General features: G+C 33.8%; 1 protein-coding gene across 1 annotated transcript in view; it reads left to right on the top strand.

Annotated features, from left to right (window-relative positions):
- LOC106614433 (alpha-2C adrenergic receptor) overlaps window positions 1-26,589 on the top strand; it is a 219,257-nt gene that overhangs the window by 184,930 nt on the left and 7,738 nt on the right. Inside the window, exons 5-9 of the mRNA XM_070107917.1 lie at window positions 4,025-4,141; window positions 18,724-18,796; window positions 20,657-21,219; window positions 21,831-21,962; window positions 22,681-22,806. Coding sequence (XP_069964018.1) covers window positions 4,025-4,141; window positions 18,724-18,796; window positions 20,657-21,219; window positions 21,831-21,962; window positions 22,681-22,806 — 1,011 coding nt within the window. The remainder of the gene's footprint in view (window positions 1-4,024; window positions 4,142-18,723; window positions 18,797-20,656; window positions 21,220-21,830; window positions 21,963-22,680; window positions 22,807-26,589) is intronic.

Here is a 26,589-nt window from a genome sequence, read left to right on the forward strand (position 1 = left end):
ATTTAATTTATAATCTAACAGATTGGTTGGTATAGATTCATTGAAGCCAAGAGTCGTTGAAAGAAGACGTTTAAAAGCAGCCGTTTTTGAATCGGGTTGTGACTGATGATGCAAAATAAATCTCTTAAGATAAATCTAAATACGATTCAACGTTAACTTAAAGCTATAATACTCTGCTCAAATACAAACGATTCCTCACAAGAACTTGATTTTGGTCGACTAGTTTGTTTGGCAGCTATATGCTATAGTGATGCAATTTAGACAATTTCTTGAAAGATTACGCCATTGTCTTAGACGATAATCCTTGCCAAATTTCTTGAAGATATCTCATCAAATGAAGAAGTTTTCCATACAAGCACTTGATTCTGATCGTTCAGTTTATATGGCAGCTATATGCTATATTAGTGGGATATCGGCGGTTCCAACAAATAAGCAGCTTCTTGGAGATGTGTGCAAAATTTCGAATCGATATCTCAAAAACTGAGAGATTCGTTCACGTATATACAGCCTGAGCTGGTCATGCTGCTCATTTTTTATAGGATCTTCGATGTTTCCTAAAACAGACCGGATGTCGCGACTAGACACAAGGAAAAGCCTTATAACCCAGAAGTTGTAGAGTCATTTTTTGGCGACTAATGAAAATGTTGACTAGAATTTACCCATTTTGGCACCACGCCGCATTATTACCAGGAAAAGACGGACATGCCGCACATAGTCAGCTGGAAGTTTAAAAATTCTTATACTAGGTATCCCCCACATCAAGGGGGAGTTTTGAACCTATTTTATACATTTTCAACACAAGCGCCCACGATAATATACCTCACAATATAATATTTATTTATATATATATATATTATAAATACCGAGAACCTTATATTAGTTATTTATGTGGTTTTAAAAGTAAGTTTCGACTTCGACAATTTTTAGTTGGGAGACACAACATTTTAAAAACACTATTTGCCAAGGTATATTCTGATATATTAACTGGTATTTGATGTAGACATATAATTTAAAGTGAAAAATAAGGAATATAAAACAGTGTTTTGTGAGAATTAGGCGTGATTGTATTTTGATTTTGCCCTCTTTCATTTTTAAAGATAGCAAAATAATCGTATGCAGCGAATTCAGTTGAAATTGTTTTAATAGTTCCTGTAGTATAAGATTTCACCTAAAAGTGGGCGATACCACGCCCAAAAAGTGCGTTTTTTCACTGATTTCTATGCAGTCCTTTTGTAACATCTATTATATACAATTGATTACTACTGTTGTTGGTATTTTTTTTTCTTTATAATTTTAATATTTTTCAACATGAACGTTATACATCCTACTATAAGTAAGTTATTATACGGTTAACCCATTTACACACTGTATGAAGAGATACGAGAAAAATGTGTGCCCGAATGGTTTTTAAGGTATATATGTATTACAGGGTGGGGCTCGGTCAACAAATTTCTTAAATTTTTCTAAATTCATGCCATTTTTTGTTTAAAGTATTGCTCATGAGAGCTAGATATGTATAAATATTTGGATGTCCCAATTACTATGCATAATGAGGCTCAGAGTAATTAAGATTACTTCACTGCTAAATTAATTTTGACGCTATTATACAGTGTATAACTAAATAACATGTTTAGGCGAATTAACACAATTAAATGTGCGTGCCGCTTTGGGGCAAACACGGCGTATAAGTAATCACAATATTATTTGCTTTTGTGTAAGCATATTCCCCAGCATTTCGCAAACATAATTTCAAACTAATTAATCACCAAATTTGCACTCATCTTAAAGCTATAATTACTTGCTACTTTTGTGCTTGCAACTATTAATTCAACAAAGTGGGCGCAACCTTACACAACCGGTCACAAAGGCAAGGTATGCTGTTGCAGGCGTATGGGTGTGTGTTTGCGCCTGCAATAGTAGTTATATGCTAGTAATTGAAGTCGAAGAGTTTCATTTTCAAAAGCACACACTCAAACAAACATAAATATATATTAATTGCAGCAGTAATCTTGCGCCAAATTTAACTTCGCTATGTAAACAAAGCAAGCACTTGTGGAATTTCAGCTTCCCACTTGCAGAGAATTATGCAAATTTACACGCGGTAAATAAACATTTGTATGAAACTAAGTAAATATGTATTTGTGAGTGTGTCTAGCAACGATATTTTAATACTTTAAAATACCAAACTTAAGGGAGTTGGGTAATTACAATGAGACAATGTTTTCTCACTGATGTTCTTGAATTTTGTATCTGTATACCAAATTTATACAATTATTAAAAATTTGAGAATCAGATATAAACACACACTCTATGAAATATTTTAAGAATTTCGTTGAATTTATATAATTAGGAAAAATTTGAGAATACTATTTGAAGAATTTCGTTGGAAAACACTGAAGATATTAGTGACCCCATGATGTAGATCGCACTCAGTCTCAAGCATGCTTTCTGAAAGCCGCAATTTTCAACTGAAATCCAACAAGTGGAACTTACTTTTTTGTAAATCCCTCTATTCTATGAACCTAAATGCTATAAAAAAATTTAACATTTTATTTTAACAAGGTTCAAAACAAAAAAAAACTTAATTGTCTACATTCACTTTGATGACTTATAACAATAGAACGATTTAGAATAGTCAAATAAAAGTTGGAAAAATATTTTTCAATCATTTTACAACAATTTACAAAACAAAAAATTTAATTTTAATGTTTTTTCATCATCTAATCCTATTTCTCCCTTATTTATGAAATTAGGTATTGATTTTTGTCAATTCAATATCCTTTTTTCCGCTTTATTTTCGAGTCAGAAAATTGCAACACAAATTTTGTAAAAATATTTTTCTATAGTCCTACTAATAATTTATTAAATAAAAAATCGATTACTTTTCGATTATTTTTTATGACATAAAATATCGATTTTTTAACTGTTTCGTCTTATTTTCCAATGCGAAATATTGAAATGCAATTTCGGGGGAAAAAAAACTTAAAACCCATTTATAAAAAAAATCAAATTTTTTATTTGTATCGATATTTCAACCATTTAACCCTATTTACATTATATATAAATATAATATCGATTTTTGTTAATGCTTTTAAACGTCTAACTTTATTTACATACTTATTTTATTTCCGAGTCAGAATTTGCCTTAAAAATTTTAGGAACATATTTTTCAAAAGGTTTAACAATTTTTAAATAAAAATATCGATTTTGTCACTGCCTAACCATATTTCCTCTTATTTATGAAATAAAATATCGATTCTAGTCGACTTTTTCCGTATTTTCGATCTGACTGAGCAATTAAAATTTTTGTGAACATATTTTTCAAAAAAAAACGTAAAAACAAATGTTTTTTGTCGATTATTAATACAAAACATCGATTTTTATCGATTTATTTAAACATTTAAGCATACTTGCCCCCTTAAAACCAAATTAAAACAATTATAGAGTGTATAGTTCAGTAACATTTAGTACAATGACACAGTAAATACGAGTGCAGATTTGACCCACCCACGGCGTTAATATTATATGCTTTTGTAGATGTGAATTCCACAGTGAATTATAAATTTAATTTTAAACGAAGTTTTGTGTGACATTTTTGTTGCAGGGTACTCTTTCAGTAAATAAGAATCAGTCGGTTGCTGGAATTAAGTCAACAATAAACAGAAATAAAGAAGACACCAGGCAAATTGAAAAGTTCGTTGCGCATTAAAAAAGTATCGAGTATTCAACACAGTTACCACCGAGGACAATACAACAAAACTTTCGTTATTATTTTATTGTTCCGATTTAAGTTTTGCTTCAAAATAGACTGTAATCTCGGTGATTATCGCTACTTACGGTTTGAGTATAGAAAAATGTTGTATCTATAAACCCTTGTAAACCATAATCATTTTATATTATTATATTTATTTATACACCGTTTCACACCTACAATATCTACTGTTTAATATGTTTTATCCGATATAAGTACATATATCTCCAGATTGATACAAATATATATTTAATGCATTATCTTTACTTTCAGGCTCTGCTCCGCGGTGCACTCTCGCAACAAAGTGCCGTAATATTGGTCTGCATGGCAGTTGATCGGTATATGTGCGCATTGCATCCGCGAAAATACTATCAGCACTCTAGTAAAAAGGTAAAAATAATTTAAATTCTCCATTACTAAAACAAAACTTAGCTAACAGGGAGGAAACATATTTTTTAAACAAATTTCGAACAACGAAAATTTTTTTCCTAGTTGGTTTCCTAACGAAAGCCAAATTTTTGTAAACCAAAGACGAGTTGAATAAATGGTAACTGTATAATAACTGGCTTTAATATAGAGTACAGGGTATAAAATATATATTATAGAGTACAGAGTATAGAGAATAGAGTATAGTGTATGGAGTATAAGGTATAAAGTATAGAGTAGAGAGTTTTAAGTATAGAGTATGGAGTATGGATTATAAAGTATAGAGTATAGAGTATTGAGTATAAAGTATAGATTATAGTATAAAGAGTATTAAGTATAGAGTATGGAGTATGGAGTATAAAGTATAGAGTATAGAGTATAAAGTATAGAGAGTATAGAGTATGGAGTGTAAAGAATAAAGTATAGAGTATGGAGTATAAAGTATAGAGTATAGAGTATAGAGTATAGAGTATTGAGTATTGAGTATAGAGTATAAAGTATAGAGTATAGAGTATAAAGTATAGAGTATAGAGTATAGAGTATTGAGTATAGAATATAGAGATAGATATAGAGTTTAGAATATAGAACATAGATTATAAAGTATAGAGTATAAAGTATAGAGTATAGATTATAAAGCATGGAGTAGAGAGCATTGAGCATAGAGTATAAAGTATATATATTTAAAAATAATTTTAAAAAGCCTTTCTAACAAAATGTTTGGGATTGATGCTGCTAAGTTCCTAATAAAATGCCATAATTTTCTTCAGAATATTACCAATTTTTTTACGTTAACAAAAAGATTGTTATTAATTATGACACACATAGCCATTAAGTTTTCCAGCGCACTCGACGCGTATATAAATGAAAATCACTTAAGTAAAGTCTACTTTAAGGCGCCTTATCAGCCATGTAGCCAGCTGGTACGCTTCAACCATAATACAAGTAATAAACAATGTGAAAAGTACTTAAAAATCTGCGTAAGAGCTTGCGTTAAGGACTACAACAACAAAAACAAGCCGAAGCTCAATAGCCATAAATAGATAATGATGGGGAATAATAGAAAAGAAAAAAAATCGGAAAAATAAATTATTGAGCACAAACTGGGGGGAAGATAAACTGCAAAGCCAAAGCAAACAAAAAAAAAACAAGAAATTCTCAAGCAAGTATCAGCAGTTTGAAAGTGGCTGAAGTGTCTAGCATTAAAAACTCACGCTATTTAATATTTTAATTGCATCATAGCCGCAGTCAAGTGTACGCAGCGGGCACACACTCAAATACGCAACAACAAGCCAGCGAGCGATGTACTAGAAAAGATAAAAATGCGCGCTAAAAGATGACGGATTGGCAGGCGGAAAAGTTGTACACAAAATAAATCCCACCAAATGAAGATAAAGCACGCAAGAAACTGTTGTTTGCGGTAAGCGAAGCAGATAACAGCAAACAGATATGCGTAGCGAGCGAGATGCTATTGTGGCAAAAGATATATGTGCCTACAAATAGGTGAAGAAAGAAGAGAAATAGCAGGCAGAAAGTGCAAAAAAATATGGCGCAAACAATGCGCGCTAAAGACAATAGCAATGAGTAAATAAGCCGAAGCATACCAGCAGGCGCACACACTTAACGAGCTAAACGCTGAATGTGGCACATTGGAGAAAGTATTTTTTTAAATTTTGTGGCAATGAAGCAGTAAAAAGCCGATAAAGCAAAAAACAAATAAGGAAAAGTGAAAAATTTGTTTCTATGACCAGGCCAACTTGATTAATACGTGCGAAGATACGCACAAAGGAGAATAAGTGAAACAAAAGTTAATAGTAAAGAATTGGGTCAGATCACTTACAAAAAAAATGAGATTTTTAATAAAATACCTAAAACTTGGTATTAAAAGTGTGCGTGTATATGAATGTGTGTCATAAGTGACACAAGTGTTTGGAAAGTAGACGCCAATGTTAAATGCTTGCTTGCAACGGATTTACAGCCACAAACGCAACGCTTTTGACCTAATTATATAAACAAATACATACAATACTTAATTCCGTAAAATTGTATATGCAATGAGCTCCTGAAACTGTTAAATATGCTCAAAAGTATACATTAGGGTGAGCCAAAAACTAAACTATCGAGTTCATGGTTGAAAATGATTTTAACGGAGAGAAAACAAGAAAAAACGTTAATTTCAGCTGCAAAGAAGCTCTAACACTTTTCACAGCTGCATTTTGTATAGCATAAAAAGGTATAGAAAGATCTTATATTGATTTTGATTGGTAAATTTATATGCCAGCTATAGTGGTCCGATCTATGGAGATTATACCGCTATTTTAGATAATAATTCGTGCCAATTTTCATGACGATACCTTGTCAAATAAAAGAGTTTTTCTTTAGTTCCATCGGTCAGTTTGTATGGCAGCTATATGCCATAGTTGACCGATTTGAACAATTTCTTCTGACAATGTATTAATATTTTAGTTTATAATCCGTGCCAAACTTCGTGACAATACCGTTTCAAATAAAAAAGTTTTTCATGCAAAGACTTGAGTTTGACCGATCAGTTTGTATGACAGTCACATGCTACAGTCTTCCAATATCGGCGCTTCCGACAAATGCGCAGGTTCTTGGTGATAAAAGAATGTGTACAAAACTTCAGATCGTTATCTCAAAAAGTGATAAATTAGCTCATGTATATATAGATGGATAGACAGATGGACATGCTTGAATTGACTCGTCACGCTGATCATTTTAAATACACTTTATAAGATCTACGACGCTTCCTTTTGGGTGCTATAAAGTTTTCCATATAAATTGTAAGAAAATTTTATGAAAAATATAATAACATTTGCAACGAGAAAGTTTTTTGTAGCGAATTTTTTAAAACTTAAAACATCCTCAAAAACCTACCTCAGTAACATTTTTTTCAGCTTGAAAGTTCGTATCGCTAAAAGCTTTGAAAAGTAAAGCAACATTTTGAAGCAATTTAGAAATCGAAGAACGAAAACGATTATACTAGATTCACTATATGGATCTTAGAGGAACATATTGAACGATTTGTTCAAATTTTAGCACCAAGTCATACTAGGTATATGAAAATATGTTTACCTAATGCTCTTAAAATATCTCATACATTAACTGAGATATTCGATAATAGAATAGAAAAGAGAAGTTATGTCAGGGTTAAGCCAAAGCCTGGAACGACTTCATTTACTCAATTTTCGAACCATAAATAGTGCTATAAAAAAGCCACTACCTTCAGTAATGCACGCAAGCATAACTTGTTATAATTTATTTAAATATTTACATTATCAATACAACATACGGCGAAATGAAAGCAAGAAAAATAATAAGGTAAAAAGTTGAAAATATTGCAAGCAATTGGCGGCAAAATGCGATATTGAAGAATAACAGCAAGCCAGAAATGCCATAAAAATATTATAAGGAGACGAAGTAAATCGAAATTGAAGAAGATACGTAAACAACTGAAGATGTTATTTATGAGTATGCACATAATTGTGCATGTGTAGGTACTGTTATTGTGACACACATCCACATATGTCCTTAAGATATTCATATATAATATTTGTTTATCAGTCATTTGAACACAAGTACCCTCCCTCTCACACCGTCGCCCACATATTCTCACAGATAATTTTGCTTGCTTTTCTGTGCATTTCCGTTTGGAAAATTTTCAGCCTCACGCCAATATCAGTCGCTGCAAGTGGGTGTATCGCTGAGGCTATAAATTATGAATACAAACCGGAATGCCAACGACTGCAACATGCGAATGTTAAGATAGAAACGGCTGTATACGAATTTATTATACCATGCGAATCTGCCGAAGGTCACAGCGGAAGCTGGGCCTCACTCCAAAAACCAGAAATGAAATATTGAGAGAGAGTACCAGCGTTGTTATGCCTCTGTAATATTTAGCAAATTCTCTAAGCGCGAGCATTTAAATTGGGATGTCGGAGGCAGATGCAGATGGACCCATCTGAATATAATTTCCATAATGATACTATGAAGCAAAATTCATATTCTTATGTTTGTTCAAAAACCGAAGTCTTTTTCCAGTAAAGTTGAGAGCTTGAGTTTATAGTAAGATTTTTATATCAAACATGTTGCCGGAGACTTGGAACTGCTTTAAATTCATAAATTTACTCCGACGATATTTTGCAACCATGACCTATAGAGCGGTAATTATGTTATCAGAAATTAACTGGAACCAACACTAACAACGCTTCTTGCGCTCTAACACTACACGTTTACTCCAAGTTGGCACTTCTAATATTAGTAACTTCGACTGTTCTCAGAAATTATTGAAACCATTAATTTATGATGATGTTTCCTGTTGCTACGTAAACCATTTTTAGTGAGCAAGTTAAGCCAGAAAATGGACACTCTTTCGACAATATGGAGCCATAGAGATACAGTTATCAAATACGTCCAGAGAATTTGCAGATACAGATACAGTTATTAGAGCACTAGATAGAAGTTGTGATAAGGTTACACGAGACTGAGGTAAGTTCTCCTGATTTGCAATAGTTTGTGGTTTGACTTCAGCGCATCATTCAGGAGCCAACACTTAATGATTTATACGTGTGATTACTTGTAACACATCGTTGGGAGCCAACGCTCACTTCGAAAAGGGTTTGACTCCGCATAGTTGAGAGAAACCGCTTGATATTTTTGAGAGGCAATTCAGCTTCAAGCTGCTCATTTGTCGGAGCTTCCGATATCGGATCGCTATAGTATTTAGCTGCAGTACAAACTGGTCAAACAAAATCAAGCTCTTGTATCTGACCAGATATCTTCACGAAATGTGACGTGAATTATTATCCGAGGCAACGGTACAAAATTGTTCCGAACAGACTTCTATAGCATATAGCTGCCATACAAACTGAACGATCAAAATAAAAGTAAATATATTTTAATACCCTTATATGTTATAAGAAATATACCTGTGAAGGGTGTTATAGCTTCACTGCAGGCGAAATGTAAATTTTTTTTTTGTTTAGAGATGAAAAAGCTCCATCTAATCCACTGAAATTAGAACATCTCCAGTGGAGAGAAACGCAACGACCAGTCTTGAATAAGTGGGTCAGAAAATTCCTCACAGGCACTATGGAAAAACATAAAAACATGTTTTGGTTATTACATATACGTTATATAACTGGTATAAATACCATATATAGGTTTATGTTTGAGTGTGTGTTCGTACGAATGAAATTGTTGACTTCAAGGAGAAAAATAGATTTTCCGTGGAAAAATTCTGTCCACATGTTTTCTCATGTGAGCGTTATTTTTGCCTTGTTATTGCAACTCACCGTTATCGTCGGAAAAAATGTAATTTTATATGCGAAACCAGCACACGTGTGCGCTTCAAGCCATAATGGTTGACAAGCTGTTTAGAGATTTTTGTGTGTGTAGGTTTGTGTGCAGAGATGAAACTAAATTTATTAAAAATAACAAAATTTTCCCTCTTTATGCCACAAATTCGAGCTTTCAGGATGATCGACCATTTGTATTCAAATTGCATTGCTGCGCAATGGAAAAAAGTATATTGAAATCAGGTGGCAAGCAAGGAAATATTGCTTTAGCTATGAGGCGTGAAGAGTGTACACAGAAATTGATTATGAAAACAAAATTTTCAACTGATTATTTGGAATATCCTGTATTTCACTTTAACATACAAATGAAATGATTTGGTTTGAAAACCGAACTTGTCTTTTACGCTGCTTATGCACATCATTCAAACTATAAATATGCATAAATGTAAGCGGTTAATTAAAAATCAACAAAAAAATATTAATTCTTTTTACATAATGCCTATAAATTGTTACATAGTGTAGACAATAAATTTGTTTTTTTTTTTTGTTTGTCAGGAACATGCATATGCTGAATCATATCGGGAGTGTGTATACCACCTTGGTTATTGTAAAATTAATAATATGTTTACTGGATTAAAGTAATGACTAAAACATTATGCCAAAAATCTAGACACAATGTTTGGAGTTGTGGGTAAACGAATTTAAAATGTATAAAATATGTATGCCCAGACTTCCTTAATCTTTTCTTCGAAGATATCTAAAAAAATTTCAAATAAATATTTTCGCAGAAAATTTTAAACGTCCCACACTTTAAGAAACCCAGTATTCCGTAGAAACTTCAACTTTTTTAGAACCAAACTTTGAGAAACCTAGTATTCCGTAGATATTTCAACTTTTCTAAAGCCCATTAAACGTAAAATAACACAGTTTACACTTAACAGAGTTTTTAACTGAAATCTGATTGAAGAATAATGTCCTCCAATTACCTTAAAGAGAGCTCTGAAACTTGGAAAAGACATGCACGGAGTAAGCTCTGCAAGTAATGATTTTTGGGGAATAAATGATGCCTCTTTTGAGATATTTGATATTTGTTATTTTAGAACCAGAAGCGAAATTAAAGAGAGCAAATAGAGAGCAATGTTCGAAATAATTGAAATAATATTAACATCAGAATTGCAACCATACAAAAAAAATTTATAAAAACCAAGATTCAATGATATTTTAGAGTTGCCAGCTAACTAAAATATGATGTTGTGAAATGTTTAAGGAAATTTAATCAATTCTACCACCTTCCAATCAGAAAGTGTTTTAGCCGGAGTTGCCACTTCTTACAAAATAAAAATATGCAATAATATACAAATATTTGATTGTTATTTGACAAGAATCCTTAAAATCGTCGAAATTTGATTAAAAAATCAAGATTTTGAGAACTTTTAGAGTTACCATGTGACTAAAATATGATTTTGTAGTATATTTAATGAAATTGCATAAATTTGGCTACATTTCAAACTGAAAATATTTAAGCCAAAGTTGTCACTTAAAAAACAATTATGAAATAATATATAATATAAATATTTGAAAAGGTTTTTATTTCAAGAATTGTTGAAATCGTTGAAAATTTATAAAAAAAAATAAAATGTTTAGAGTTGCCATGTGACTAAAATATGATTTTGTGTTATATTTAACGAAATTGATATATAAATATTTGATTGATAGTTGAAGAGGTTTTCATTCTAAGAATCGTTGAAATTGCTTTAGAGAACTTTTAGAGTTGCCACGTGACTAAAATATGATTTTGTGGTATATTTAATGAAATTTCATAAATTTGGCAACATTTTAACCAGAAAATATTTGAGGCAGAATTGCCACTTTCTTGAAAAATAAAATTATTCAATAATACATTGATATTTGATTGGTATCTGAAGAGGTTTTGAGTCCGAGAATCGTTGAAATATGATAAAAAATCATAATTCCGAGAGCTTTAGTAGTTGCCACCTGACGGAAATTATGATTTTGTAAAATAGTTAATGATACAAGTATTGTATGAGTTTGACAACATTACAAACAGAAAGTATTAAGCCAGAGTTACCATTTCCTCGAAAAATAAAATTATCCAATAATATGTAAATACATATTTCAATGGTATTTGATCATAACCTCATTTCAAGAATCGTTGAACTCGGTTCTCAAGTAGATATATAGTGTATTGCTAGAGCGCTAACTGTTATTATAAGAAATCCTGCTTCGTTACCAAAATTCTATCATTAAAGGCTGGATTAGAGAGTTGGTTTCCACCAGTCTACGAAGAACAATTTGTTTGCGGTTAATATAATACGAATTTTCTTCCAGAAATTAAAAGTATTTCTTTTTTAACGCGATTTTAAATCTAAAAGTTTGTTTGTGTCTCTTCACTTCTACTTCGCTCATACTTTTTACTGTCCTGTAATTTAAAGCAAGTCCTTAAAAACCCTCATTACAAAAGTTAATGTGATTTCGGACTCATTTGAACGAACAAATACATATAAAAAGAGGGCAAAAAATGCTTTGAAAAACAACCGCTAACTTTAACGGTTCAAAATGTTAATTTCAACGCCAGCTTGGTCATTAGTAGCAGAGTTAGTAACTATGTAACCAGCGGTTATATATTAAACACAAAACTATGTATGTGCATATGTATGGATGAATATACGACTATTAAAAGTTTCCAAACGCCTGTGGTCGAAGTCAGTGGGGATCAAATATGTTATGCATTGTAGCAACGATGGCGAAAGCAATACTGATGAGCTGGTGATAATTATGCAATTAAAAGGCAAGCGTCAAAAGTTGCAGCTGCTGGAATTATAAAACATTTCGACTGAAAAATTGGAGTTCAACTTTTTGTAGTTTGCCCGAATATGGCCAAAAAATGCTAGTTAAATTTTATCGTTTATTGGTTTATCATAGTTTTTTCCTAATATACTTAACTTTATATATAATTTTTATAATTAGTATTATACTAAAAATTGGTCTTTCAGGCTAACGTATAACTTTTCTTTTAAAATAGAGATAGCGGCACCTATTTATGGAAACGTATATATTCATTAGCCCGCGAAAGCAAAGCTAGGTTGTGTTAAAAAGTCGATTTTAACAAAAATCTCAGTTGGACAGCTTTCAACCGGTTTAACCTAGAACTTCTATAAAATTGGTCATAAAAATCTCATAATTCGCATTCACAAATTTTTTGCAGCGGCTTATGTCAGTTTCGGCATGTCTCTTGATTCGCCGAAGATATAACTGCCGATATGTTTCAACCACAGTCTTGCAAACGCTGGACAATAGAGAAGAAGGTGTCTGTATGTTTCCACCTCACCTTCTTCTATACAACTTTGACAGTTTTCGTCCAACTAGATTTTTAGCTTTACAGCATAAATATTAGGGTGGAGCGAAAAAAAATATTTTTTTTACCTGTAGATTATAAAATAAGAAAGTGTTTGGACAAAACAAAAAAAATTCAACATTTAAAGGCGGCCCACTCAGTTTTAAAGAAAATTTGGAGTTAACATTTTTTTTGTAAAATTACTTTAGGTTTGAACTTTTTACATTTATATAAAAATTACCGAAATTGACGGTTTTTGACTCAAAATTTATTTTACCGCTTAAGAAAAGTATGTTGTCGTTTAAGACTTTTTTTAAGACTGCAATAATGATCACAAAAAATTTTTTTAAGTTGATAACTTTTAATTGGCCTCAAAGAGGACTCCCCACAGCTTCAAGAATACTTATCAAAAATTTTTTACGAAATAAAAGTTTTAACTCGAAATTTTACTTTAAAAGTAAGCCTCTAGATGTTAAAAAAAAATTTTTTTTTTCTCCAAAAATTTCTCCAAAAAAATTTTTTTTTTCCAAAATTTTTTTTTCCAAAAATTTTCTTTTTTTTATAATCTACAGATTTTATCCTCAGGCTAAGTAGAAAAACTTTTTTTTCGCTTCCAGACACTTCTTGACTAGCGAGTTAATGAAACAGTTTGATGGTAAATATGTAGAAGACGTTTGGATGTGGTATGAAACCGCTCTGCAAACGCTGCTGAAGTAATGCATTTAAGTTGCCACTGGTGTTCGCATTGTAACGGCGTATTTGTTGTATATTTACACATGTGTACATACATACATAACATACATATGTATATACTATACCTGCTTTGTACAGCGTGAAAATTAAAAATTTTAATTGAAAATGCTATAATAATAAAGGAGTAAATGCTGCGGAATGGAAGAGTAGAAACTTACAGTGACGAGAAATTTTACTGCATAGTTTTAAATTTTATTTTATTTAAGTGAGCTTTAGCAACATGCACTTTTTAAAGCAAATAATTTTTTTTAAACACCCGAAAATAGTATATAAAAGTAAAGGGTGTTTCTTTAGACATATGGTTTTCACGACGAAATCAAACGCATATAAACTAATGTTATGGCCAAGAATTTACTTTTTTTTAAGCTTAAGTTTTAGCGTTATTTTTAAAAATTATTTCGGATATGAGGCCGAATATTGTCTTCCTAGACGTCAGTCGTCTTGGACTCATCTGTGACCTCAAATTGAACCATCAGAATCCAATACTTGTAAGGAAAACATTTGTATTTGACTAAATTTGTCACAAATTATTGTCCTAGACATTGCTAAAATATTCGACTAAGATCGGACTACTTAATATATTTCATATTGTTTAAAAATATTTTCTATTTGTTCTAAAGTTCGTTTAACTCGAGTGTTAATAAACTCGCACTCAAATCAATATTTAAGCGCAAAGTAGTAAATATTGAAGTAGACTATATAATTTACACACACACAGGCGCACATTAAGATGTCAATATAACTGCGCGTCCGGCGACAACACGTCAAAACAGACATAAATGGAAAATAAATTTCATTCGACGCTCCGAAGTGAAAAGTTTGTCATAAAACGAAACTTAATAATGCGCGCTTGAACGCATAGGAATGTTGGATGCATGTACATACTGATATAATATATATGTCTGAAGATGACTTATACGCAACTAATTCGAAATAGCTTAATATAAAAGTTTACAGCGGCATGAGACGTGCTTGGGGCTAGCGGGGACGGCGGGCGTGTGTAAACTTTGCCACAATTGACAATCGAATGACAGAATATTGCACATAACATAAATGCGCACACATATACACACCCAGTGATTTGTACAGACGCAATCGTAGCATTTCATGAAAACTTCGTCGAAATATGTCCACAATCTCCATGGAGCTATAGCAGCGAGACGCTTGCCAAGACTGCCAATGGTGTCTAAATAAACACACACTTGTTGTAGTTGTAGTTGTATAATTGAGAATTGTGAAAAATTGAAAGTGACATTATAGCTGTGATAAATGAAAACATAAAAGAGTTAGGAGTGAAGAATGTGTCAATAAAAAGCTAGAAATAAGATTAATAAATAATATAAAAATGTATATGGATAAGGGTAAGGAAGCGGTTATTTGAGTGGAAATATATAGATGAGCTTGTTGTATGCGATGCTAGACCAATAACTATTTAGACTAGAAAAGAAAAAAGAAAATTGTTTAAGTCACTTTTACGTTTGAAATAAAATAAAATTGTACGGAGCCAACTTTGAAGAACATGGTGGCTAAGCAGCAGTTCGTAGAGCGACTAATTTGGTAGAGGCGACAGCACTGATGGAAACCCGTACATTGCCATGGTAGCAGAGTACTTGTGTTTCGTACAGTACAGTCGTTTGTTTTTTTTTTTTTTGTGCTACACGCTGAACCGGTCCAATAAGATGGCCAAGTAGAGCTCACTGAACATTTTGCTTTTCTACAGGTAATCGAAATGAATATCATGAACGGTGTGCATCACCTTTCCTATAGTTAAAACAGTTTTCGCCTTCTTTAAAGCAAGCTCAATGTGTCAAGTAGTCTACTGTCTCGGCTGTTTCTTGATCTCTGGTATATACAAGTGAATCTATGTTTCGTCGACGATCACAAAACGACACATAAACTCTCTTGAGCTTCGCTTAAAAACGGAGTCACCCACGGCCGTGAAGTGGCCTCACAGAAAATAACGTTATTCTCTGCGGTAGCCTAAGAAAGACTGGATGCATCTCATCAACACGCGACTTGCGATCGCATTGAAAAATGTTTGGCAATCGCCATCGAAGAAGAAGCGTTACTATATACAACATCCAAGTTTACTTTGATTGATATCACGGAGATATTTTTCAAAAACAAGAATTGAAACACCGACCATTTCCATTTTTCAAAAGACCGCGAACGTGACTTCTTTCGTGCGTAGTCAAAATAAGATCTTTGAAACCGATTTGGCTGAAATTATCACAGTAACCGTCCACAAGAATTTAGTGAGAATCGATTTCATATGTTTCTTTAAAAATAAGAGAGAAAAATGAAGTTTTTCTCTGTCATACGAAAATATTCAATCGGAAGAATGGAGGTTCTCATATTTTCAATTTTTTTTTTCGCAGTAAACTGTGCTTTGTCCCACTAAGATGAACTTCAAAACGGAAACCCATCGGAAGAAGTGATGATGAAGCCCTGGATTTATCTCTTTTAAAACATAACATGAGTGGGCATGGTTATTATATGATGTTCTCCTCTTTTTCATCATCGCATGAGCTGGCAAAATCAAAACTTTACACCACATTTTGTTACGATAATAATGTAATACTTTTTGAGATATTTAGATTAAATTTACGATATGGACACTATCACGCCCACTTTTCAAAGGTTTATAATTTAGTCTACAATATAACCTTACGATATCAGCAAACCTTGTTATGGCTATAGTTGAGCGTTTCTTCAATATTTTCATTTTACTCATGTTTAGTTTTTGATACTACTGTTATCATACTCTCTCTCTCTCTCTTTCTCCCTCTCTCCAATAATAATAATGCTTCGTCTACAACTCCTGGCCAGGCTTAACGAGCATTTATTGGCTTTCAGCTTTAATTCCGCTTTAGTGAATGATAACTAAATAAAAAGCTGAAAGCACCCGCAGAGCCGAGTGTGATGTCGCCTTTCATTGCATTTATGAATCAGCAGGTAGCAAATTAATGAAAAGCTAACTGAATTGTACAGTTACGTAGAGAAAAGTGAAAAATTGTTTTAATTGATGTTGCTGTTGCTACTTTTGATTTAGTTTCCACTTTATTTATACTTTTGCTCCAATTAGTTCAATATGTGAGAGACCAATTATATGTCTATATGACAAGGCATATGTACAGTTATAAGGCAGTTGACAGAGATTTAAAGCAATACTTGAAAACTAAAACGATTCTGGCTAAATATTCATTTGTAAAGGTAAACTTTGCAAAGCAAAAGCTAATAACGGCAACTGGTTTTGCACTCTCTATTGCAGATTAAGAGGAAATATATACAAACGCATGTCTAAGATAAAAGTGTACGTGATTTATGGCGATTAATGCTGTGAATTTGTATGAAATTACTAACATTTGTACTTGAAAGGCTTGAGTATTTTTAAAATCGTGAGCTATAAGCTAAGTAATACTGCATTGTAACATTGTATTAGAGGGTCAAAGAAATTTTTTTTTAATTTTGAAAATATATTTTTAAGAGCACTTAGCGAACCTTAGAGGAATAGCGACATAGTTTCACTTTCATACTTTAATTTTTAGCTTCAATAGATCTAGTGGGGAAGGGCTTATATGAATGCTCTTAATATCTTTAGCAATTTGGTGCAAATGAAATGAGAGCCTAATACATTAATATCAAATTCATTGATCTAATCGGCGGATGGCGCTCGCTTCAAAATACTAGTAATTTACAGCCATACATCGAGCTTTGTTTGTACCTTGCCTTATTTAAATGGTTCCAACTGTTTCGAACTCGACAAACCCATTAACAATACTTTTGACAATTCGCTTTTCAGAGCGTATTGCAGCTTCGTCGAAGACCCTATAAAGTATATACATATGATATATAAATGATCAGCGTGTCGGGCTGAGTTTACTAAGCCATACCCATTTATCTGTGTATACGCAAACTAGTCTCTCAGTTTTGGAGATATCGATTTGAAAATTTGCATGTGTCTTATTCTATAGAAGGAGTTGACTATTTATCAGTACCACCGATATCGGACCATTATAGCATATAGCTATCATACAAACTCTACGATCAAAATCAAGTCCTTGTATAGAAAACTTTTTTATTTGACACGATATCTTCAGGAAATTTGGCATGAATTATTATTCAAGGCAACGGTACTATCTCCGAACGTCTTGTTTAGAGCGGACCACTGTAGCATATCGCTGTCATACAAACTGTTCGACTTAAATCAAGATAAAGATCTTAATATACCCGAATAAGCTACAAACAATAGATCTGCGAAGGGTATTACAGCAACGCTCCAGGCAAAGTTACCGTTTCTGATTTTTATAGAATTTTTTTTTAGAAATATAAACAAATAGTAAAATTTAAAATTTTCACCAGAAATTAATATTGCATTTCCCAAATTTATAAATATACCATTTACCTAGATATTTGCAACCATATACACGCATAAATCTGCAAATATCCAATCTCTCCAGTTTCCATTAATCTTAAACCACACAAATCCCGAATGATTTATGCAGGCGAATAGCAGCGATAAAGGTGTGGAACTGCAACAACAAGAAAGGCAGCAACAAAGAATGTCATTTAAATTATACACATGCCACAGCTACATAGCTATTGTGCCACAAATGCCACAAACACACACATAAACAAATATACGCTTGAAAACAGAAACCTGTGAAATCTATAAATGCTGGTGAATAAACAAAAGAAAATTTGCGTTTGCCACAGAAAAAAAACCCAAAATGAAGAAGAAAGTTCACTGATAGCTGAACCATCAAGGCGAGCAGTTGCCAAATGTATGTATGCACCTATGTATATATGTATGTGTGCATGTGTTAATATATATGATAGTGGCTGCCAGCGGCACTCAATTTAAATGCGGTTGTGTATAATTGCTGCTTGCACAGTGGCTGAGTAAATACAGTGCGCTATAATAGTACCATATATACACGCATACTTTTGTAGATATGTGTGTATGCCCACAAGTGCATAACGGAAAATTGTCATAAAATATCTGTATATAAGGACAAAGTTAGGATTAAGTCACGGCTACATCTTTTGCTCGCTGCCAATTTTCACAAATATCTTACTCACATTCTTCTTCTTTTTCTCTTTCTCTATTTTGGTTTTCACAGGGCTGTGTTGCGGTGCTGAGCTTAACATGGATCATCAGTTTGACGGTATTTGGTTTTCTAGTGCTGCCAAAAGGTAAGTGATAACTAAAACAAAAAAAAAAAAACAAATTTAAACTTTATTTGAGCTGTTGCTTAATGACTTTTTCGATCAGCGCTAAAAAAGCTTTAAGAAAAACGCTTGTTATGGATTCTTGAATACATATACAAAATAGTGTAGTTCAAAATGGTATAAGAACTCAAAGGTCGTTAAGAATAGTTTTAACTTCGGCTACACCGAAGCTTAAATACCCTTCACTTGTTCATTTCTTATAGCATAAAGGATATAAAAAATCTTTATCTTAATTTTGATCGTTCAGTTTTTATGGCAGCTATATGCTGTAGTAGTCCGATCTTAACAATTTGCTCAGGGATAATAGCCTTGCCTTAAACAATCATATATGCCAAATTTCGTGAAGATATATTGTCAAATAAAAAAGTTTTCCCCACCAGAACTCGATTTGGTTCGATCGGTTTGTATGGAAGCTATATCCTATAGTGATCCGATATCAGCGCAAAGTATAGTCTAGTGAAGCTGAGCGCTAACTGATGCGATTGAACATTTCATACTGACAAAGCCTGGTCATTTGTTGAGAGGAGCGATTGCTACAAGTGCTCTTCCCTTAGCTTCTCTCGCAATGTGTGGAAGGCCACAGTAAAAAACGGTTACGTTCCTATTGGCTTGGTTGTCTCAGTTTCTTTGGTAAGTAGATTGGCAAGATCCTTGCTTTTGATGCCTCTTTGCTGAGGGATCTATACTAATAATATTTTATTATTTAATGCAATACTTTTTATGGCAACCCTATTAATCATTATGCACTCTAATACCATTGTTGATTTCATTTCAATGGACGAGATTTCCTGAAGTGACGATATATAAAAATGACAGCACGTTCACGGTGATAGCTTTTCTCTTTAATAATCGCTATACAGCTGTTAATGGCCTTAGCTTGAAAATTGCTTTGAAACCTACCTATGGGCACTGACAGTTTTATGCGTGATCCCACTATCCCAGTCCCAATCCCATCTGCCGTTTTCGAACCGTCTTTATACCATTGCATGTGTTCTTTATGCCATCGCTAGAGGAGCGAGAGAGATAAATATGACTTTACTAAGAGAAAAAAAGCATTATGTTTCTTCTTTTCTGACCGAAAATTATTCTTATTAACCGAAGTACCACTGTTTCTACTATCTTCAAAGAGTTTCCACGTTCAGAAACAGAGTTACAGCCGATAAAAACACAAGTTTTGTATCTTGCGAGATCAACCAGTAGACTAGAAGGGAGAGAGAGAGAGAGGGAGAGAGAGAGAGAGAGAGAGAAGCGGAATAACATTAGTTTGTGCATTGATCCTCATATCAAATACTACACTGTCTCTCAATACAACTGTGGCTTTACCGCATACCTTATCTCAGAATATATATATATTTCCAAATTTATTATATTCATTCCAAGCAATAAGCGGAAAGACTTAGACTAATTTCAAATACATAATCGGAAAAAAATAATTTAATAACAATTTATAAATCCCTAACGAGAATTTCTTTCCGATGGCCTCAAGATAAAGACGTGGTAGCTTCCCTCCTACTTTCTTTCCTTAATCACCGGATTCTTTTCTAATGTGAATACTTTGTGGAGCAACTTGAGGTCTTATGTACTTATGAACAACTAATGGATTTTATGAGCACCTTTATTTTAAATTTCCCGTACGAAGCTTTGCGACCACTGGACTTGCTTCAATGCACTTCACACATCTACAAAATAGCCATTTATCCTTACATCACTTGGACAGCCAGTCGTTAATACGCTCAAAGATGTCACTTTTACCTTTGAACAAGCTGAGCTTAAGCCATTTTATTTCCATAGATTGCCTGAGTAATTTTTTCTCTTTCTTTACAGGCTATTACTTCAACAACACCGGCCTCATGGCCTGCGAACCGTTCTACAGTAAGCCGTCGTATCGTATACTGTCCACCTGCGCACTATACTTCCCCACCACCATGGTGCTAATGTACTGTTACGGCTCGAGCTTTCATTTGAGCCGTTTCCGTTTGAACGATCCAACCATGCCACTAACAGCTGCGGTCCATCATCCGCATCTCGGATATCCGCCGCACATGTACCAACAAGCGTTGCATGGCCATCACATGCAGCATGGTATGGCGGGTGGGGGTATGAGTCATCACGGCCTGCCGCCGGGCACCACAACGCTACCGAACACGCCGGTAATGAATCTCAGCATGGCCATGAGCATGGGTTTGGGCATGGGTGGCATGAGTGGTATGACTGGTATGAGTGGCCTAGGTGGTGCTAGTGGCATGCATTATGGCGGCGGCGGCATTGGTGGTGGTGGTGGTGTTACTGCTTCGGTCATGAGTGGTGGTAATGGAGGCGGTTCAGCTGGAGGCGCTGGTGCTGGTGCTGGTGCAGGTGGTGGTCCATCGAATAATGTGACAAAGAAGGTAAGTGTAAACGTCGGCATTCAACCGGTTAGACGAAATGTGGCGTTAGATTGTTAGTTAATAGCAGAGAGAGTTGCATTCGGCGGTGAAAGCCCGCTTGCTAGTTGGTTATCTGACCGCAATTAAAACGAGCGTTCAAAGCGAAAAGCCGTACAACGTAGTGGTCACATGGACTTCCGTTGATTCATTTCGTATTTGTATGCGTTTGTTAAGCTCGTTGATAGTTGTTGTTGTTAGTCACGAACTCGTTTAATTTGGCGTTCACGCGTATGCGACATAAATTGTGGCTACCATTTTCCTAGGCAAGACAGTTAAGCGCGCATGAGCTTATGCTTGGAATTGGGTGAAGGACGAGCATCCTGATCTAGTTCATTAGCAAACATTTTCACTTGCTAATTGAATGGCCAAAATGTGCACACACACTCGCTCGGTATCTACATGCATTCTACTTACTACTTTCTACTTTCAAATCACCTGCTTTGGTCGTGGGCGACTAGCTAATTTACTGAGCTCGCTTTACTTGCCTCCCACACTCTATTAATTTTCTTGCACTTTCTAGTTTGTAATTGAAAGGTAATCTGCTTATTCTACTCTTTGCATCCCGATTCTAGATTGTGCCCATACAGGAAAAACACTCTGCCGGCAATACCTCACGTTCTATGGCTGCCATTTCGTTGGGTTTTATTGTTATGATCACACCGTGGACGATACAGGAGATTGTCACTGCCTGCACGGGCTCCAAGGTAAGTTGAATTTAAGTATATACTTGTATAATATATAATTATAAGTAATTTCATTGATATAATCAAGTACAATTTATTTCACTTCGGAGAGCTCTTGACTAACCGCAGGTACTAACTTTAAACGTTAGCTCCAGCAACTTTGATTCATTGCCTAAACTCAACCTCGCTAATGTATACCAAAAAAAATTGTCTATTGTGCAGAAGGTTCGCAAATAATAAAGATTTGGTCTATATTTTATATCGATATGAAGTATCACTCAAAAGGCTTTCAAACCGCTTGAGAAAATCAAAAACTAACTTCACTAACTTAATGGTGATTGATGATATTTTTTTATGTATAATTTTAAATTTTTAGAGGAATATCTTCAACGACAGCATGAATATGTTGAAGCTCTCATACTGTAAGCTTTCACGCCAACCAACAAAGCTTTTACGGCTTCAGTGGAATTCAAAAATTTTTTACAAAAACTGAATCATAAATATATTTTTTTTACAAATAACAAGTCTACATTATGAAGCTTTCCCATAAAAAGCATTCTCGCCAGCAAAATAAAGCTTTCAAGCTGGAGCGAAAACCATTATTTAATTTCACTAACCCAATTTAATAGAAGACCTTCTAAATATTTCACTCACTTTTGTCTAAAGCTTTTTGTTTTCATTTCACACAACTTTCTTTCTTGCGACTTTATCGTATATTTTTCTCTCGTCTCACGCACAGCTGCCACCTTTTCTGGATTTTGTGGTAACTTGGATTGCTTTAAGCAACAGTTTGTGGAATCCTTTTATGTATTGGCTTCTCAATTCGGATTTTCGACGGCTGAGTAAACACTTGATGCCAAATAGGGTAAGCCAGAAAGCTCTTTAAAAGACATACATATTATATTGTAAATAGATTTAGATACATTTTTGCTATTATTTTGTGATGTATATTATGTGAGAATATTACTCCTCTTATGTTTTAGTATTTATTTTAAACATAAGCACAAAAAAAACTTAAGTTTTAGATCAGTAAAGTAATAATATTGATAATAATTGGTATAACGATTAAGAAGTAAGAGTGGAATAAATGCTGCGGCTTCACAAGGGCATAAATATACTCCATCAGTGACGAGGTTCCTCATCTATTCACTGATTTGGGACTTTTTGCTATAGCTATGAACTCTCTCTTTCTTTCGCTATAACTAGAAAAATATATAGAACAGGAAATAGAACTATAGCTAGAACTATATTTATAACTATAACAAGAATCAGAACTAGCACTAGAACTAGAACTAGAACTATAACAATAACTAGAACTAGAACTAGGACTAGAACTAGGACTAGAACTAGAACCACAACTAGAACTAAAACTAGAGCTAGAATAAGAACTACAACTATAACTGGAAAAATAATTATAACTATAATTCAGACTAGAACTAGAACTAGAACTAGAACTAGAACTAAAACTTAAACTAGAACTTAAACTAGAACTAGAATTAGAACTAGAACTAGAACAATAACTAGAACTAGAACTAGAATTACAACTAGAACTAGAACTAGAACAATAACTAGAGCTAGAACTAGAACAATAACTAGAAATAAAACTAGAACTAGGACTAAAATTAGGACTAAAATTATAACTAAAACCACAACTAGAACTAGAACTAGAATTGGAACTAGAACTGGAACTTGAACTACAACTATAACTGGAAAAATAACTATAACTATAATTAGGACTAGAACTAGAAATAGAACTAGATCTAGCACTAGAACTAGAATTCAATCTATAACTAGAACTAGAACTAGAACCATAAAAATAACTAGAACTAGCACTAGAACTTTAATGAATACCAGGAATGTTTTGCTATCTGTTAGTTGGACAATTGTACCGTCTGAAAAAAGCAATTGCCCAGAATCGGTCACCTTTGCCCAATAGGATACGAATGGCGTTACATCACGACAACACACATCGTTAGAGACTCACCAGAACCTCCAGTTGCTTGGATAAGAGGTTCTTGTGAATACATCTACAACTACTACAATAACTAGAAATAGAACTAGAACTAGGACTAAAACTATGACTAGAACCACAACTAGAACTAGAACTAGAATTGGAAATAGAACTAGAACTTGAACTACAACTATAACTGGAAAAATAACTATAATTATAATTAAGACTAGAACTCAAACTAGAACTAGAAATAGAACTAGAATTAGCACTAAAGCTATAATTAAATCTATAACTAGAACTAGAACCATAAAAATAACTAGAACTAGAACTAGAACTTTAATGAATATCAGGAAGGTTTTTCTATCTGTTAGTTGGACAATTGTACCGTCTGAAGAAAGCAATTGCCCAGGATACGAATGGCGTAACATCACGACAACACACATCGTTAGAGACTCACCAGAACCTCCAGGTGCTTGGATAAGAGGTTCTTGTGAATCCATCTAACAATTTTTTACTATACTAAGAAAAAATAACAGCAAGTTTATCACTTACTTCATTTACAAGTATATTGTTTGGTACTATGAAACGCCTCCGCACACTTCACGCACTACGTACCACAGCTAGAGAGCCACAATTTGATAAATGCGGTTAAATGTTGCAAATTGTAGCAGCGAACATTCATCAATTATATGTCAAAGGCTATTATATGAAAGGCATAGATACGAACAAAATAATGCTAATTAATAGTAAATAATTCCATTGAATTGCATTCAACAGCTCGGCTGCGCGTGACAGCGGGTTTGGATAACAAAATCTGTAGGCAATTTGTTGTGCAACGCTGGGCAATTGACAGCATGGTTTGGCAAATGATTATTATTTTTTGTATAACTGTGTATAATATATAACTATGTATAAATAATAATTTATGTATGCAATCGCCAAGCAAAATTGCAACGATAAGTGCGGGCAACTTTGACAAAGCAAACAATTTTTTTCTATAATTTTTTTTTCGGTTATTTAAAAGAAAATTGTAACAATTTACATAAATAACTGTTAATAAAAGTATTTTTATAGCGTTATCATTAAATAAATACTTAAATCAAACAGTAATTAATAACAATAACAAGCAAAATCAAATAGTAAAGAAAAAGCGTGCGCCTGTGGATAGGCTACAAATTCATACAAATATTTATTTCGCACACAAATGACAATAAATCAAAGAATTTCACTGTAATCAATGAACTCAAATCAAGCGGCATTTAATTTATGCTACAATGCGTAACTGTATATATGTATTTATGCAAGTGAACTGAAAGAGAGATAAAGAGAGTGTGAGACTTTGTTGGGGGCATGTGCGTGTCGCAAAGCCCGAAAAGTAGTATAGTATAAGTGACAAAGTCAAAGCCTTTATTGTTTATTTAATGAGTGCAGAAAGCAATAAATTTTCGCCACAGACTCATTCATCTACTACACTCTTTTGTACTTTCGCCTTCCACACAATTCCACTAACACAAACGCATTGATTACATGGTTGAAATCAATTTGGTTTATTTATTCGCTTTCAACGTGGCTTAATTAAGTCACTCGTCGTAGTGCCGTTGACCGACAATGTAAATACAATCAGTCGTGCAATAACATCAGTAATGCGCACCCATACAGGCACCGCTCACCTTTCGTTCTGTCACTTATTATGGACTCTGCGGAAATTAATCTTATTTTTCTCTCAGCCTAAATTACTTTTAACAAGTAATATGAAGACTTTGAACTCATTTTACTGGGCGATTGCAGAGTAGTTGGCAGCACCTAACCTCATATTTTATTTAGTTTGAGCAACTCGCGCATTTAATGAGTCACTAGTGCTTCTATCTGCTACTGTGAGAGACGGCAGGCATCTGGGTGATGACTGTGAGGCTCAAAATGTATTTCAATGCTGCTTAGAGACATTGCTTCTATAGGCCGTTCTTACAACAATCTATGGTATATGCAAACGTACTGAACCCGAACTTACATCGAGCCAAGTATTTTCAAACTGCCACCTATCCTCAAAGTTTTTTTGTGGAATGGTTTCTGTTTCAGAAAAAATAACACTGCAAGTAGGGGAACATATGAATAAAAGAATTAAGTACTGTGAATTCTCTAATGCCTAAAAAATTTGCTTTGACTTTGTAATTGATATATATGTTTGCATCGGTCGAGAGGTCCTTAAAATATCAGTAATAATCGTTATATTAGAAAGACTGGTAGTAAATCAGGGGATTATTTTAATCCAAACGCTTCAACTGGTATATTCAACAGCGTTTTTGTGTGGTGGAAAGCGTTAGAAAAGGCTACACTTGCTAAGAAACTCAAAAGCGTGCTACAGGCCATAATCATCGACATGTGTCACATTAACCATGTCACTTAATGCCATTTTGTGCATAACACCGGTCGACTCAGCCGGAACGCACATTTTACCAGACTATTTGGACTATAGCGGCGTCGAAACAAGCTCCAGCGGTCTTTTCTCTGCCATCATACGAAGGAAATGTGGGTAGGAGAAAGCTGCTGTTGGGAGAGAGCAATAGTGAGCTAATTTACGAAAGGGCAGCTTCCTTTAGGGAAGTATGTAACTATCCACTCCGATAGTAGGGGGACAATATTAACTTGAGGCTGGTTAAGGAATGCCCAACTTATCTATCAAAACTATCGATATAATTT

Source organism: Bactrocera oleae, chromosome 4 (assembly GCF_042242935.1).
Source record: "Bactrocera oleae isolate idBacOlea1 chromosome 4, idBacOlea1, whole genome shotgun sequence".
Lineage (NCBI taxonomy): Eukaryota > Metazoa > Arthropoda > Insecta > Diptera > Tephritidae > Bactrocera > Bactrocera oleae.